Source organism: Macaca mulatta, chromosome 5, assembly GCF_049350105.2.
Source record: "Macaca mulatta isolate MMU2019108-1 chromosome 5, T2T-MMU8v2.0, whole genome shotgun sequence".
Taxonomy (NCBI): domain Eukaryota; kingdom Metazoa; phylum Chordata; class Mammalia; order Primates; family Cercopithecidae; genus Macaca; species Macaca mulatta.
Window position 1 is genome coordinate 178,063,229 of NC_133410.1, and position 18,173 is coordinate 178,081,401.

The 18,173-nt window shown below is 36.3% G+C and overlaps 1 protein-coding gene across 17 annotated transcripts in view; it reads right to left on the minus strand.

The window, feature by feature from the left end:
* The window catches only part of NEK1 (NIMA related kinase 1), a 199,441-nt gene extending 181,880 nt beyond the window's left edge, over positions 1 to 17,561 (minus strand). For 5 of the 17 annotated variants that reach the window (XM_015139494.3, XM_078002436.1, XM_015139492.3 and 2 more), the window contains exons 1-4: positions 17,005 to 17,561; positions 7,823 to 7,987; positions 7,311 to 7,407; positions 4,391 to 4,488 (exon numbers count right to left, since the gene is read on the minus strand). In XM_015139494.3, the coding sequence (XP_014994980.3) occupies positions 4,391 to 4,488; positions 7,311 to 7,407; positions 7,823 to 7,939 (312 nt within the window). In that variant the 5' untranslated portion in view covers positions 7,940 to 7,987; positions 17,005 to 17,561. The remainder of the gene's footprint in view (positions 1 to 4,390; positions 4,489 to 7,310; positions 7,408 to 7,822; positions 7,988 to 17,004) is intronic. The other 12 variants (XM_078002440.1, XM_078002438.1, XM_078002434.1 and 9 more) reach the window with 3 other exon arrangements.
* Between the last annotated feature and the right edge of the window lie 612 nt (positions 17,562 to 18,173).

Consider the following 18,173-nt stretch of genomic DNA (forward strand, 5'->3'; position numbering starts at 1 on the left):
TAGTAAACTGATCTTGGAGCTCCTAACTAGAAGAAAGAAACCTTACCATTTACTGTCTGTGTAATTTGCTCAAAGAGTAGGTATTTCATGTCTACCAGAATAATTTTCTCTGCTTTATATGGATTTTAGCATTTGATTATGTTTTTTGAACAAAGGTTCCTCACTGTGAAGATCCTTATAATTTTATTTCCTTCATCTATATTTCACAGTATTTTGTCACTTTGATTAAGTAACCAATGAATGTTACCTGTTTGTTAGAAAAAAAAATTTCAGATACTTCTCACTATAACTATTAGCTCAACACTGCTATAAGACATGCCTGGAAAGACTTGCCAAATCTAAAAAGATGCTCAGCCTTTCCTAGGTTAAGCCTGTATAGGTAAAATACTATTAATATTTCACAAAATGCATGTTTTATGAGAAGGCCCTGGAAATTTGTCAATAACTTCGCTCTCCATTTTTATCCTCCAGAAAAACATTCATCAAGCCCTTATCAAATCTCTGTACTCTACCCCAACAGAGCATTTTATTCTATTATTGGTTACTATAATAAACTAACCACAGTCTTTCAGTCTCATGATCAGTAAGACTTTGCTGCCTGATGCTTGCCAGAAAGCTCCTGAAAAGGACTACACTAGATGCTGAACTACTGGCACTTCAGAAGAGAGACTCTTGGGTACAAGTTTCTGACCTATCATTGCTTAAATGATCAAGGAACTTATCAATGAACCGAGTCAGAATTTCTTTAAGACTTTTTTAGTCCTTGAGCTGACAAACATCATGAACGCTAACTGCTTGACCGCAGATCAAGAATAAGAATTACTAGGAAAGAAAAAATGAATTAAATAAAATTTAATTGTGATTATTTGTTTGGAATATGATTGGTATAATGTTCAAAATTTAATGAATAAATGAGGAAGCCCTTTTTTTTCTTAAGCTATGTCTAATTCTCAATTTAGATTATGCTTTTATAAACTTAAAATGATATTTGATCTTAATAATCTACTCAGAAATCAGAAGCAAATAGTTTTATGTATTTTTACTTTTCAGGACAGTACTGTAATTTTCATGGGTTCAATAAGAATCTATACTCCTTTTGGTCAGAATGTAATTGGACAAATCAATTGTGCAACCAAGGCCATACCTGGAGGACCTGATTTGAGATGATTATCATGTAATCAGTTATGACAAACCTACTACTAAGAAATATATGTGGAACCAGGCTGGGCACAGTGGCTCATGCCTGTAATCCCAACACTTTGGGAGGCCGAGGCAGGCAGATCACGAGGTCAGGAGATCGAGACCATCCTGGCTAACATGGTGAAACCCCGTCTCTACTAAAAAACCAAAAAAATTAGCTGGGCGTGGTGGCGGGGGCCTGTAGTCAAAGCTATTCGGGAGGCGGAGGCAGGAAAATGGCATGAACCTGGGAGGCGGAGCTTGCAGTGAGCCAAGATTGCGCCACTGCACTCCAGCCTGGGCAACAGAGCAAGACTCGTCTCAAAAAAAGAAAAAAAAGAAAAAGAAACGTGTGGAACCAATACTTACACAGCGCTGCCAGGAAACTGTCCTGTTATCTGACTTACAGGATTCCTGAGTCATAAGTGGTAAAGTCATTTCCTAACCAGGGACCTTGGCATATTTGGAGACTCTCAAAAAGAAAAAAATTCACCCCAATTTATAGGTACTACAGGTGAAATTTGGTAGAGAATGTATTGGGCTCAGTTTCCTGACGTTAGGGTAGAAGAACAAATAGAGTTTTAAAAAATCCAATCCAAGATTCCTTATGAAAACTTATAGACAGAAATCAATTCTGTAACCTTAGTAGTTGTTTGATAATATAAGGCTCTAGGTTTTCAGACTAAACTCGAGTTCTTTGTTTAATTAACATTCTCGCTGCACCTAAATATTTGGACCAATCCTAATAAGGCCAGACTTTATTTTGATCAAGAATATATTCTGAAAATTATTTATGGTCACATGTGGGGAGACTATAAAAAAACTCATCCGAAACTTGCAAATAAGACAAAAATACTGGTACATCTTTAAAATATCTACGTAGAGACTGTCTAACGGAATGTACTTAGTTCATCTCATTATTTTCTATTAATGAAGTCATAGACTTAGGTTGCTTCTTAACCTGACTAGATTTTTGTCCAGTAAAGATGCAAACAAGGAAGTACCACTGAGAGAGTGGCTTGAATAGTTGGAGAATCATCTGTTTCACAGGTCTTCTTGTTCCCCACTTACATTCTAGAAATGGATAAAATCATCTCAAACTGATGCTAAGCTGCAGTCTAATGGGGCTCTAAGCTTTCCGGTTTCAAAGCCCAGAAAGTAGTTTAAATGACCTCTTCTTATTTTAAATAGGCTAAAATAAATAGCATCCTTATTTGTGCTAACAAAACTTGCTATTCAGAGGGGGAGAAAAAACGCTATTAACTTAAAAGAATGGCTTGCCAAATGTTTGTCATTTATGATGAATAACTTCACTGATGGATGAACTACACAGATCTCCATAATAATTTCCAGGAAGAAAAGATACACACACACAAACACATGCAAACACACACACAGACACACACACATATATATACACACCCCATTATGTACTAAGAGTACTTATGAAAGAGTAGAATCAAATCTATAGAATATCAATGTGCTTTATAAGGGAATATCATTTAATAACAAACATTTTAAAGTTCGATAGGGATAAATGAATGAAAATAAGGACAATGAAACATATCTGACAAAGTTCTAATAAAAACAGCACTGTATATACTAACATACATTACGATTTGACCTTCACCACATGTATAGTAGGTCCCTCCCTATTAACAAATGAGAAAATAATCTCAGAATTTGTTAACAGAACAATTACCAACTTGATAAGTAGAGCAAGGACTCAAACCCATGTCTGCGCCTGGCCAGAAATGGCACAGTGGCTCATGCCTATAATCCCAGCACTTTGAGAGGCGAAGGTAGGAAGATTGCTTGAAGCCAGGAGTTTGAGAACAGTCTGGGCAATACAGCAAGACCTCATCTCTACAAAATAAATAAATAAATAATAATAATAAAATAAATTAAAAAAAAAATTAGACAGGCACAGTGCCACGTTCCCATAGCACCAGCTACTCGGGCGGGTGAGGTGGGAGAATTGCTTGTGTTCAGGAGTAAAAGGCAGCAATGAGCTGTGATGGTGCCACTGCCCTCCAGCTCAGGTGACAGAACGAGAGCTTATCTTAAAAATAATAATATCCCATTACTGAATGTGTGTGTCTTAATGTATATATGTACATATGTTAAGTATGGAAAAGAAAGTCTGGAAGAATACACCAAACTAAAAGCAGTAGTAATCTCAGGAACGAAAGCGGGGAGAAAGAAGACTTTCCATTTCTGTATACTTCAATACTTTTAGAATTTAATTGTGTGAAAAGAAAATGTTATAAACTTTACAGTGAGAGATGGGTTCAAACACTGACTATGTGATTTGGGGCAAGTCACTTAACTTCTCTTGGATTCCTTATAAATTGAAAAAACTTATCCAAATTAGAAGAGATAACATATACAACACTGCTAGCACAGTGCTCCCCCTAGTCCCCTATGTAAAAGCAGGCAATTAAAATTAAGAACTGGTGATAATAAGAAATGTGATAGGAATTTAGAGAAGGAAAAGATCACAGATTAAAGTAGTTATAGAAAATTCAAAGAAGCTGGGACTTGAACTGAGCTTAAAAAAAAGGTAGAGTATTAATAACAGGAAGTTTGGGGAAAAGGCTTACCAAAATAAATGAAATAATAAGAACAAATACACAGGCAGGACAATGAGATGTACAAACATGTGGCCCAGTGCCTGATACAAAGTATATGCTTAATAAATATCTGTTAAAGTAAATGAAAAGAGGTACAGGTTAGGAAATACAAAAAAATAAGGCTGCTCAGGTAGAAAAGGGCCATATTTTAGAGATTCCGGAAATCAAAAGAGAGATTAGATTTAATGCAGTTGCCAATGCAAGGCTTCTAGAGCTGGAGTTACCTGGCAAAGCCACATTTTAGGAATATATGGTCTGGCAGCAGTAAGCCAGACTGACAGGATATAGACAAATTAGTCAGTTATAATGAATAATTAAGGCATATACATAGACACATGTTATATGTAACATACATCACAGAGATAACAATACATCATTACAGACTGTAGATGAGATGGGCAACTGAACAAAGGTGGCAGCTAATTAGAGGGAAAGAATTTTAAAATATTGATATGATACCAAACTGCCCTAGTAATTATGATTAGCATTTATAGTTAAAAACGAATACACACATAAATAAACAAATTTTGAACTACTTCTCAATAGAGTAAGAGTCAATTTCCTACATGCAAACTTACCTGATCCTCTTGAAACAAAACGCCTTTCTGAGCATTTATTCGCTTAAACAGATCCCCTCCCTCACAGTAATCCATCACTATGTAGAGAGAACCATTTTCTACAAAATACAAACATTACAGTCCACTTTTAAAAACGTATATTAAAAGCATGGCTAAATTAGAGGTACTTAAAGGCTTATTAAAAAGATCTGCTAAACAAAGAACAGGACCATACTCATAAGAATTAGGGCACAAAGTCAAGACATACTGGTCACAAAGATTATATAATGACTTGGGTTAACAGAAAACTCCATCATTAATGATTTCTGTTAAAAATACACCATTTTATTGAATAGTGCTATTCACATTGACCTAAACATCTCTGAATATATAAAAAAATGCAGATATACTTGATTTCATTCAATAAATACAATTTCTTAAATGTCACATATAAAATCATGTTTTTCCACCAATATATCATATCAGAGATGGTTTATCTTTCTTTTCCAACTGGCCACTAATTATCTGCTTTGTTTTATCCACTTTAATCACTTACTTATTAAACAAATACAATAATAAATGTTGTGATAAACTCTAAGGATTCAATAGTGTATAGGACATAATAGGACACAGTTTCCACCCTCTTGGAGCTTTCTTTAATTTTATGCACTTTTTAAATAATTGTATATGATTTGTGAACAAACATGAAGATGGGCATTGCTCCATCCACCTTTATGTCTTAGTCCACAGAGAAAGGGACTTCTATGTTTCTTCCTATGGATAGAAAGGACTAGAAGAACACTTCTTTTAATTTAGGCTTTTTTTGTTGTTGTTGTTTTTTCAGAAAAAGGGTCTCACTATTTTGCCCATGCTGACCTGGAGCTCCTGGGCTCAAGTGAACCTCTCGCCTCAGCCTCCCCAACAGCTGGGACTACAAGCCCATGCTACTGTGTCCAACTTAGAAGAACACTTCAATCATCCTTTCCATGCCTTACTTCTCAAGTAAGAAAGAGTGGCCAATATCACTTTTAACATTTTCTGAATCACTACATAGCACTGAGACTATCACAACTCAAAGAACAGTCTTCCTAGTTCTCACTTCTTTTACTGTCTGTGTTATGGCCTTATTTCCAGTAGTAATTTTTTTTTTTTTCTTTTGAGACAGGGTCCAGGCTAGAATGCAATGGCACAATCGTGGCTAACTGTAGCCTTGACCTCCCGGGCTCTAACAATCCTCCCACCTTAGCCTCTAGAGTAGCTGGAACCACAGGCATGCACCACCACACCTGACTAATTTTTAAAATTTTTGTTCAGATGGGGTCTCCCTATGTTTCCCAGGCTGGTCTCAAATTCCTGGGCTCAAGAGATCCTTCCACCTCAGCCTCCCAAAATTGTTGAAATTACAGTTGTGAGACACTGCACCCAGCCTCTAGAAGTATTTATTTCTCATACTCTGTGGTGACATTTTTCATTTTTGTCACTCGTGGTGCACATATCTTCTTTTGATTTACTGTTTGTAATGTGCCACTGGGATAAGAATCTATATGATAAAGCTAATTAAGAATCTGAATGACTTTCTATGGTTGACCTGGAAAGATCATCCAAATATACATGTGAGAAATTACAATGTGAAAAAAACTCCTGAAAACTGTATAATTCACTATTTATAAAACATATATATAGATGTTATAATGTATGTAGCATAAGAAAAAGCAAAAAATTACATATAGTATGCTATCATTTATGTTTGTCATGAGCATGTATTCTTCTAAAACTAAGAGAAATAATAAAGCCTTATTTTTAAAATATGCCACCCCTTTTGAATCATACAGATGTTTCTACGTGAAGCAGTCAATACAAATTCAAAATATCTGCTGGAATATTTGCTCAAAACCTTTTAACTTGAAACATTAAAATTTTGTTAACAACAATGAAAAAAAGAAACTAAAAGATAGATACCAGGAGAAAGATAAGAGAAAATTCAAGGTCCTCAAAAGGAAGAGTTGGTTAATATTGTACTTTTTCACATGAAATATAAATCTTCATTTCACTGCCAGCATAAAAAATACAGTACCTTATGACATAATGTATCAATTGAATCACATTTTTATAAAAGTAGAACATACTTTTATAGTAGACACTGAGTTCATCTGGGAACATAGTAACTTTAGCTCTAATTCAGACTCTGAAACTGGTATGTAATATGTCCCCGAGTCATTTCAATTATCTTCTACTTTCAACCTAGATTATCTGTTTTTTAGTTTATAGAAATTTATAATAATGAGAATATTTGGATAGGACTTCAATAAACCACTTTGACCTGCCTTTAGAGAAGCTTTGACTTATCTTAATACCTGCATTATTAAATATAATGCATATAGTTCCAAAACAGTATTATAGCTATAATATTTTAAGAACTTGAGAAAACTTTCACTATTGTAATAGTGAGGTATAGAGGAGCATACTGAGTGAGAATACTTTGTAAAGATCAGAACATTTTCTCAGTGGCAGTGGTGGCAGCACTTACAGGAAGTTCAGTTCTAAAATATGTAAATTACTGTTCCTGCTCTGTCCAAATTCTTGCACTTACTGCACTGCTTCTTTTAAAGAAATCACTAGTAACAGCTAGTAGTAAATTATACAGGCATAGTTGAGAGGCTGAGGCACGAGAATCAGTTGAACCTGGGAGGCAGAGGTTGAAGTAAGCTGAGATCATGCCCCTACACTCCAGCCTGGGCCACTGAGCAAGACTCTGTCTCAATTAAAAAATAAAATAAAATAAATTATGCAGGCATGATAATCAGTATTGTCACTGAATCAAGCTGATATTCACATGCGTATGTTTTTAAGCGAAAATGATATCTTTTTCCTAAGAATGTATTCACAAAAAGATTTATTAACGTCTTAGGATTTTTTAACTCTCTCGCATAATTTATCTGACCTTCAAATGATTCTCTATACTGGACAATATTTGGATGCTTCATGTTTGCCAATACTGCAACTTCTCTCCTTGATTCTTCTCTTTCTTTACTGGACATCTTAAATGGGAGGAGAAAAGAAAATAGTAAATGAAACCATTAATAAACAACCTAAAAGTCCATCAATAGGCGAGTGGTTAAAATATAATAGTATTAATACAGTTCAATCAACAAAATACAGCAAGAAGTTAAAAAGAATGAGTTGAATCTGAAAGTAGAAACATTTTAAGATGTCCAAACTAGATGAGGTTACAGAACAGCAAGTACATTTTTCTAAACACATAAATATAAGCACATATCATAGAAAAAATCTGAAAGAATATATATAGGCTATTCTGATATTAGTGGGAATAAAGGAATCTTTTGCTTTTGGTTATCAATTACCCTTTTTTTTTTTTTTTAAAGAAAATCTCTAGCAATGAGCTCTAATGTAACCAAACTATTACTCATGAAACCAAACTAAAAATATACTTACTCTTGAGATGTTAATTTCCTTGATAACATACTGTCTGCCATCTTCTGTAGATTTAACAAGAATGGCTTTTCCAAATGAACCTTCTCCAATCTTCTGTAGTCTAACATACTTCTCCATGATTCTTTTTCTAAGGCATCTTTACAGATATGCTAGACATTTAAAAAACTAACAAAAAAGATAAAGCATTTATAACATGAGAGATAAAACATTATAACAATTTCAATGTTTAATTCAAAATCTAATTCTTTAGTGATTTGCTAACATTTAAAAAAAGGATATTTAATATATTTACTAAAAGTTACACTTTATATACTGTACTAGTACAACCTAATTACATCTAAAAAGAGAAAAGAAAAAACAAACGGTGATATTTCAACTTTATAAGAAGGCTTTGGAAAGCCAAATACTGCATATACTTAACGTATAGAGAGAAAGGCAAACTTACATGAATTAATTAGTAGCATTACTTTATTTTCTCCAAAAAGAATGAAAGCCTAATAATACACTATTTCTTGAAGTTGTTTAACCAATCCCCTTTTATTCAACATTCATTTAAAATGTTTGCTATTATAGAACGATTTCAGATAGTTTTTGTACACATATTTTATTGTGTTTACGGTAAGGATTTCCTTAGGATAAATTCTGAATTCAAAGAATATGCCCATGTTACAGTATGGCTTTCAAACATATTAAGTGTCTTAACAGAAATGTCTACTAATATATATTCAGCCAGTAATGCCTGCTACTAGGTACCCTTATTAACACTGGTTATTACTATTTTTTGTATTCAGGGAGATGTTTACTGTAACGTCATTTATAATAACAAAACACTGATTATTATTTATTAAAATCTTTGAGCAGCAATAACGGGTCATAGTTAAAGAACACTAAAACTTTTAGAGTCAGAGAGCTTAGGTTTAAATCTTAGCTTTATCACTTTTCGTTATGTAAACTTATGTAAGTTACTTATCTTTATGTGCTCAGTTTGGTCATACGTAAAATGTGAATAACCATAGTACATATTTACAGAACTGGTAGAAGAATTAGTTAATTTAAGAATGTACTGAAAACAGCACTTGGCACATGTGAGCACTGTGTCACTATCTGTTACTGTTGTTACTCCTTACATCTAATGGGGAAAACGGTGTTTCATTTTTAATTTCTTTTGCTTACCAGTAAATTTGAAAAACTCTTCCACATTTATTGAACATTTTTTTCTTTTTCTTTTTCTTTCTTTCTTTTTTTTAAGACAGAGTCTTACTCTGTCACCCAGGCTGGAGTGCAGTGGCGTCATCTCAGCTCACTGCAACCTCTGCCTTCCAGGTTCCAGTGATTCTAGGATTACAGGTGTGTGCCACCACATCCAGCTAATTTTTGTATTTTTAGTAGAGATGGGGTTTCGCCATGTTGGCCAGGCTGGTCTTGAACTCCTGACCTGATCTGCTCACCTCAGCCTCCCAAAGTGCTGGGATTAGAGGTGTGAGCCACAATGCCTGGCCACATTTATTGAACATTTCTATTTTCTTCTCTTTTGAACTATTTATCCATGTTCTTTAATCATTTTATATTGGGTTAGTCTTTAATTTGTAAAAACTCCTTATGTGATGAAGCTCTTATCTGTCATAAATGATTTTCCCTTATATCCTATTTGCCTTTAGTTAAATATAAGATATTATTTTGATATAAACAAACGTATTAATCTTTTCTTTATATTTCTACTTTCAGTATCATACTTAGGCCCTTACCATACCAAAATAATCGATTAAGGTCATTAGTATCTTTAGGAATAGTAATTTAAAGAGAATGGTAGTTTCAGGAGAAGCCAGAATACAATAAGCTAGGTAGTGAAAGCTGAAAAAAGTGTGAGAAAGAGTCATTTGTGTGTGGTACAATAACGTGTACCACCTACTGGCAATATCACCCTTATTGTAGACATATATGAATTTACTATGCTAATCTGAAACTAATAAACATTTAATTCACCTAGCTTGCTCTTTTTTATTTCCATTCATAGCAGGCTTCCAATGTGTGATTCCTTTCTAGGAGAAAATAAGCTTGTCGTGAAACTCTTTTTAAATTTCTGTGGCAGTTTACCATATTTCTCATTGTAAATTTAAAAATCCCATGTTCTCATCTCATCCATCAATGCTAAATTTGTTTTTATTTTGCCTCTAAAAAATGATCCAATCTCCTTAAATGACAAACATCATATTCTGTGCCTGTAAGACCAGACCACAGGCCAGAACTCAGCCTGTGGTAGCACTGATGAGATAATTATGCCTCATGAAATTTTGTGAGAAAGAGCCTTTCTCTACCTTAGAAAACAAGAATGCCTTTAGCAATTTTAGAGAAACAAGAAAAAAACCACTATTATAGCATTTTAGCATCAGTGAGTTAAAGAATAGTTGTTCCAAATACATTTTCAAGTCCGAGTTGTGTTAACTGGCACAATATAATGGCTCTCTGGGCACCGGCCACAATTTAATGATTTCTCCAGAACATGAATGTTTAATATATTACATTACTATGCTACTTAGGAAAAAAATCAAGATAAACTCATCTTAGTAATCTAAATTTCATAAATTAAATTAAATAATAGCCATATAATGAGATTATTTCACAACCACCATTATTCTGTGACTTTTTGCCAAGAGAGGGAAAACAAAATTAGTCAATTTGGCCATTCCTTAAAATTTAGTTGCCAATTCCTTTCTAGGGACCACACTAACAAGATGGAAGCTCCAAAAGTCCCCAGTGTTGCATTCTACTGCCAACAACATTACTGAACATTGTGGTTCTAACTCTATGAAGAAGACCTACTGACCCTGTTAGTGAAGAAAGATGACTCTAATTGCCATCAAATATGTCAAATGCAGGCACTTTTCTGAACAACAAAAGACTTGTGGTAGATGACTTTCAGGAAAACAGACAAACTCTCCTTTCTTTGTAACGTCAGTGTACATTAAAGGAAGTAAAAGGGAAAGCATGAAAAAATAGATTACTTTCAGCATCTTACAATATATTTAACTGAGCTACTTCCTAGTTGTGAGACTTCTCAACTGAATAATAATTCCATAAAATTTTTCATACCAAATGAAATAAAGACAGTAACACATTGTACTATAGCCTTCCACAAAATCATAACTTATAACTGAAGGAACATAAGAATCCTGTTGACTTCAGTATTGTAACAAACTCATATTAATGTTTGCCTTTTCTACCACTCAGTTTCCAACATCACATTACAACCACAATACCAACTTTACCCACTCTATAGTGTTCTTAAGGTCTCTAATAATTACATCAATTCAATCTCTATAATACATATCTGATCTTGAAGATAAGCAACAAGGAAAAAATTAGAGATTTTTTTGACATTTGAGCTTTCCAAAGAGTTATGTCATATAATAAAGCAATGAATTCAGAATCAAGAGACAAGACGAGCTACATAATCAAAAACTAACCATCTGCCTTTTTGTGGACTTCAGTTTCTTTATCTAGAAACATGAAAGATTTAAATGTAAGGCCATTTTATAGACCTTGCCAACTCGACTAGTCTATGACTCAAGGAGAAGAAAATTAAAAAGTCAGAAAATAGGAAATGTCAACACTGTTTAGAATTATACTCTTCGTCTCAAACAGTAAGAGTGATGGGGAAAGCCATTCCATCAAAAAATTAAAAGAAGTCTTACTAATTTCTTTAGCCTAATTCTTTAAAAAGTAAAAATAAATAAACTGCAATCTACAGTTAAGCATACTAGATTGACCATACATATCTACCTCTACTACTTCTCCGAACCTAACGAACATGACTTTAAAGGAATTACCAAAAAGGCAGAACAGAAGAGAAGGCAACAGCAATACAGTTCTGGAAACTGGCAAACACAAAAGAACACGCAGCAACTGACTTAGGAGGCTAGAGAAAAGCTGTACCTTAAGCCAGCAGCGGGAAATAATTCAGAAACAAGTCAATTCCTACCACAAACTAGCTCAATAATTGGAAGTACTGGGGCGTCTAAGAGTGAGGATAATATTAGGACTCAAACAGGATAGTTAAGAGCTTGTGTAAAAAGTGTCAGTTGGCCTCCTCTACCTCTCCCAGTCAGATAAGTACTCCTCTCCCATCTTGAAAGAAGACCACAGATATCTCTAGATTGGGTATACCAGGCACAACTAAGAATGCAAATACCATCTATGATCTAGGAGATTAAGTGAAAGTCTACATAATAAACAGTGAGACTCTGTTTCAACCAAGATGGTGTCCTTAGTATCAGATCACCCCACCTTCAAAAACAATTTAAAACTTGAATAAAATATATAAAGAAACAGCAATGCATTGAGGGGCTATAATCACTGAAAGGTGGGAACATACTAGTGGGTTCTACATTCATCTCATCCTTTTCCCTGAAGAGAGTCTCCAAACTGTGCTATAGTACAATGGAGCTCAAGTACAAAGCAGCAGTCTTGCTGAGGAGAGAAAGCAGTCAGAGTTCAGGGCTACCAGAATCCTGGAGAAGACGAGAAAGAATAGAAGGAGTCCAAAAATCTACAGTAAGTTCTGCTCCTGTTTTTCTGTTCTTAAGCTGTGCATACATGGAGGAGGACTTAAACAGTCTCATCCTAACAAAGCCTAAAAGCAACCATGGATAAAACCAAAGTTATTCATTAATACTTCATCAGACTGCCAAAACAAAACTAACAATGTTTACAAGATACATGTTTCAGAGCCTCTAAGACTTTTCATTCACAATGTCTAGTATCTCATCAAAAAATAATGATGCACATTTATTAAAAAAAAACAGACATAGACTCGCAAATGACTTAAATATGAAGTTACCAATAGAGGACTTGAAAGTAACCATGATTAATGAATATGTCTAAGAAAATAAGATAAAAAGATGGATAAAACAGATTTTTTTAAAAGATGGAGAATTTCAACAAAGAATTAAAATTTATTTAATTTTTAATTTTTTATCTTTTTTGAGACGGAGTCTCGCACTGTCGCCCAGGCTGGAGTGCAGTGGTGTGTTCTCTGCTCACTGCAAGCTCCGCCTCCCGGGTTCACGCCATTCTCCTGCCTCAGCCTCCCGGGTAGCTGGGACTTCAGGCGCCCGTCACCACACCTGGCTAATTTTTTTGTATTTTTGGTAAAGACCGGGTTTCCCTGTGTTAGCCAGGATGGTCACGATCTTCTGACCTCGTGATCCGCCCGCCTCAGCCTCTCAAAGCGCTGGGATGACAGATGTGAGCCACCACGCCCAGCCTTAAAATTTATTTTTAAAAAGCGGACATTCTAAAACCAAAATATAAAATATCTGAAATTAAGAACTCATTCATGGATTTATGGCAGACAGGACACAGCAGAAGGCAGGATTAGTAACTTATAAAATGAACCAACAGAAAATACCCAACAAAAAAACTGACAGAAAAATATTAAAAAACAACAACAACACACCGGGATGGCGGGGGCGGTGGTGGAGAAAGAAATATATAGGAAGACTCAATATCATAAAGATTTTCATTCCTAATCTCTATAGTTAATGCTGTCCTAATAAAAACATAAGCTTTGGGGCTTTCCCATGTGGGGAAAAAAAAGTTAATTTATTTCCTCATTTTACACCAACCTAAATTCTAGATGCTAAAATACTGAAATGTAAGAAATAAAAGCATAATAGTAATAAAATAAAACATGGAAGAATGACTTCTCTCTTAAGAGTGGGTAGCTTAAGCACAACACAAAATCAAAAAGCTTTGAGGGATTAGTATGACTAGACCAATATTTTAGCTATTACAAAGATGCCACTTTTCTAACAAAAAGCTTGTACGTATTTATAGGACCAAAAAACGCAACAATCCAACAGAAAAGTGGACAAAGAATACGAAGTTAAATGTTAACACCAAGAATGAAAACAAATTATGTTAAAATGTGCCATGATACCAAATCTCCTGTAAAACGATATACAATTTTGGGTGGGCATGGTGGCTCATGCTTGTAATCCCAGCACTTTGGGAGGCTGAGGGAGGTGGATCTCCTGAGGTCAGGAGTTTGATGTCAGGCTGGCCAACATGGTAAGATCACCATCTCTACCAAGAATACAAAAAATTAGCTGGGCGTGATGGCACGTGCCTGCACTCCCAGCTACTTGGGAGGCTGAGACAGGAGAATCGCTTGAACCTGGGAGGCAGAGGTTGCAGTGAGCAGAGATCAGGCCACTGCACTCCAGCCTGGGCAACAGAGCGAGACTCCCTCTCAAAAAAAAAAAAAAAAAGAAGAAGAAGAAGAAGAATTTTAAAGTACAAGGGGTAAGTTTTATGTTATGTATATTTAACCACAATTTTCTTTTTTTTTAAAGTACAAGAGACAGCATGTTTCATCAATTAGAATGGCAAAATTCACAGCTGATTATTGTACCATACTGTGGGGGGATAGAACGAAACAATATGGTCGGAGTATAAATTGGTACAAGCACTAAGGAAAATAATTTGGCAATATCTACCAAAATTACAAGGGTACAGAAACTTTGATCCGGTGATTCAATTTCTAGGAATTTACCCTATAAATATTTCCAAATGTAGGAAAACAAAGTATACACAAAGTTATCCTCTGCAGCACTGTTTCTAACAGGGCAAAATGTAACCATCCACAAACAGTCAACACAGCAACTTTTATACTGATATAATTTCTCAATACACCGTTAGATTTTTAGGGATCAGAATAATAAATATGGCATGCTATCATTTGTTTGGCAAGCATATATTTATGCTTACAGTTACTCATATATGTGTATAAATATATACACACATGCACCCCTGGCTTGCATAAGTAATAACTATGGAGAGATACACAATAAACTAGTAATACTGCCTACAGAGAAGGCAACTGAGTAGTTGAGAAGATTTTTTAATCTTTTGTACTTTCTGAATTTTGAACCATACAAAGGTATTATCTATTCAAAACAATAAATATTAAAAACAATAATATCTGATAGAAATAGTAAGAATACTGGCTAAATAAATTTCTCCAATTAAAATCCTTCAACAATTCCCCATCTCCAAACTCCTCACTTTTGACAAAGTTTTTCTATGGCATCATACTTCTTTTCAAGTATATGAACTATGCCCCAGAAAAAAGTACCTCAGCCTCTAGTCAAATTAGACAGCTTTCCTCACATTTTACTAAGAATTTCTTTTCTTTTCTTTTTTTCTTTTTTCTTTTTTTTTTTTTTTTTTGAGACAGAGTCTTGCTCTGTTGCTGAGGCTGGAGTGCAATGGTGCCATCTCGGCCTCCCAGGTTCAAGCGATTCTCCTGCCTCAGCCTCCCAAGTAGCTGGGATTACAGGAGTGTGACACCATACCCAGCTAATTTTTGTATTTTTAGTAGAGACTGGGTTTTGCCATATTGGTCAGGTTGGTCTCGCACTCGTAACCTCAAGTGATCCACCTGCCTCGGCCTCCCAAAATGCTGGGAGTACAAGTGTGAGCCACGGTGTCCGACCCAGAATTTTTTTTTGTTTTTGAGAGAAGCCTCGCTACGTCACCCAGGCTGGAGTGCAGTGGCACTATCTTGGCTCACTGCAACCCCTGCCTCCCGAGTTCAAGCAACTCTCCTGCCTTAGCCTCCCAAGTAGCTGGGATTACAGGCACGCGCCACCATGCAGGGCTAATTTTTTGTATTTTTGGTAGATACGGGGTTTCAGCAGGTTGGCCAGGCTTGTCTCAAACTCCCAACCTCAAGTGACCCGCCCACTGTGGCCTCCCAAAGTGCTGGGATTACAGGCATGAGCCACCACACCCAGCCACTAAGAATTTCTTTAAAGCCACAAATAAGCAATTTTTGACATAATAAAATTTTGTGAGCCATACATAAAAAATTTTAGAGTATATGAATGGAAAAATTCAACTTCGATCAATCTGGAACACATACTTAGGTTAAGCATTAAGCTCTCATCAGGTGTTTCAGATTTTCTATAGACAGGCTGTCTTGAAGAGAAACATTGGTAAAGGCATGGCAACAGGTTTCAAGAAGTCTTTTGGAGCTGTCCGCAGCTACAAGCCATACATACATACAGTTCTATCTGAGCAATAAACACCATTTTGAATAGGGGGAGGGGGTCAATTTATCTTCTCAGGGAAAGAAGCTCTTTATTTTCCTTTATTCGAAAAAGCAGAATGTAAAAATGGAATTTCTATTAGACTTTTTTCAAAATATTTTTTCTTCTCTGTGTCTACTCAGACAATATTCAACAGATTTAGTAGTGCAAACTACCAACAGGTAAATAAAGAATTTACATTTGTGAAAAGGAGTCATGTTCATGACTTAAGATTAGAAGGCAGGACATTAGACAGAGCAAAATTTACTTGGAATACAATGTCAATGTATTATTCACACGACCTCAAAAGAACTCCTGTGGTCAAGTCTGACCACCTTTGTTAAATTCCTGACAGTGACTTTTACTGTGAAAAAACCTGTTTTCCCACAAAATAGGCTCCCTACATTTCACCTAGAACAATGGCAATTTTAAGTGAAACAGACCTGTAGAACCTCTAATACCAGACAAACCTACACTAGAAACAAGGAGTTACTTCTCTCCAAATGTGGCTCCCGTCCATCAGCTCTACAATACTGCTGCATCGTAAGAAAAGGTCATTAACTTAGATTGGATGCTACTTTTAATCCTTCATAAACATTTCTAATGAAACTTACCAAGGCAATAAAAAATATTTCTGCTTCTTAAAGCAGATCTTAAAGAACAAAAAATAGGCCTGCATAAAAAGTTATGATAAACTCTTAAAGTAGTAGGACTATTAATGCCTTACATATGGAAACTGTCAAATCATGGAAACGGAAATCTAAGATTACAGGGTAACCAGCTAACTACTACTCATACTCGCTTCCTAACTGGACACAACATAAGCAATGTAAACGCTTGCTTACCCATACTAAGATTCCTATTATTTTAATCCCATTACCGCTCTAGTTTTTAAAAATACCGTAATGTCCAAGAACCGCTTTGGAATACAGTGTGTCTTAGAGAATTAACATTTAAATGAGATTAAGGTATTTTCCCTGCAAATACTTAAGGTATCTGTGTAATCTCAATATAAGCTGGTCTACGCACATCTCATTTCCAGGATGATTTTTACCATTTTGCGTGTCATTGCTTCCCCCAAGTGGAACTCACCTCAGTGACACAGGACGTTAGTAGAAATAACGGTGATGACTAATAAGCGTCAGTCTAGGTGTGGCAGTCTTCCTATGGGGCTAATAAAGCAGAGGTACCATCCCGCATTTTGAAAATGACATCCTGAAAGAGAAACCAAGTCTGTCTAACCGCAGCAGCTCACAGTCCAGACTGAAAGGGAGCACTGAGACCCTCCACACCTGACACTCGCCTTCAGTTGACACCACGGGTTTGACTCCGTCCTGCCTCGGGCGACGCCCGTAAGACAGGTCAACACTACCCCGACGAAACAAACAAACTGGTTTCTGAGCCCCGTGGAAACGGCGGGGTGCAGCAGGGGGAGTGCCTCCGTCACCGCCTCTCCAACTTCACAGAGGTCGTTGCTAGTGGCCACGTCGGGGTGGGGACGGGCGGCATTCAGGACTGGGAAGCTACCTGACTGCCACGTGCTCCTGCCTCGCTACAGCGGCTCTAGATTCCGAGTTATGGGGACAACCGCTCGAGACGCCAGGGTAAGGACTCCGCATCCCACCGTCCCAAAACCCTAGAGCGAATGCAGACGAAGGGGGAGCGGCCGGCGCGTCACCGGCGCTGGCGTGTGACGTCAGCGCGCGGAAGGCGGCACGCAGCGGAGGCGGCTGGGAAGCAGCAGCGAGGCTGGGCTAGAACAGTGGAGTCGGGTAGGGTGCTGTGCGAAGGGACGAGCGGGGTGGGCTCTGCAGGCGGGAAGACAGAAAGGAGGAGACGTGAGAGACGAAAAGGATGGAGAGAGTGTAAAGCTGTTAAGAGTCATGCAGAGATGCGGGAGAGAACTCACTAGTTGAAACCAATTTGGAATATAAAGCATATAAAATTTTCCCACACCTACTACACCGAGAAAGGGACTTTTATTTTACTTGAAAGCGCACTACTGAGGGATGCTACATTTTTAAGAGTAATATTGCTTTAAAAAGCAAGCCTTTTCCTATTATATCTTGGATGGTTGAAACAGAAGAATGTTTAAGTCTTGAGATATTTTTAAAAAGCTGTATGGGGTTTTTTACACCTTTAGATCTAATGTATGTATAAATTACTTGTCTGTATATCGAAGGGTTTGGTTTGGCAGGGTATAGCAGTCTAAGTACCTGTTTTCACTGCAGGACTGGCGAAGACAGGAAGAGATTCCCCTA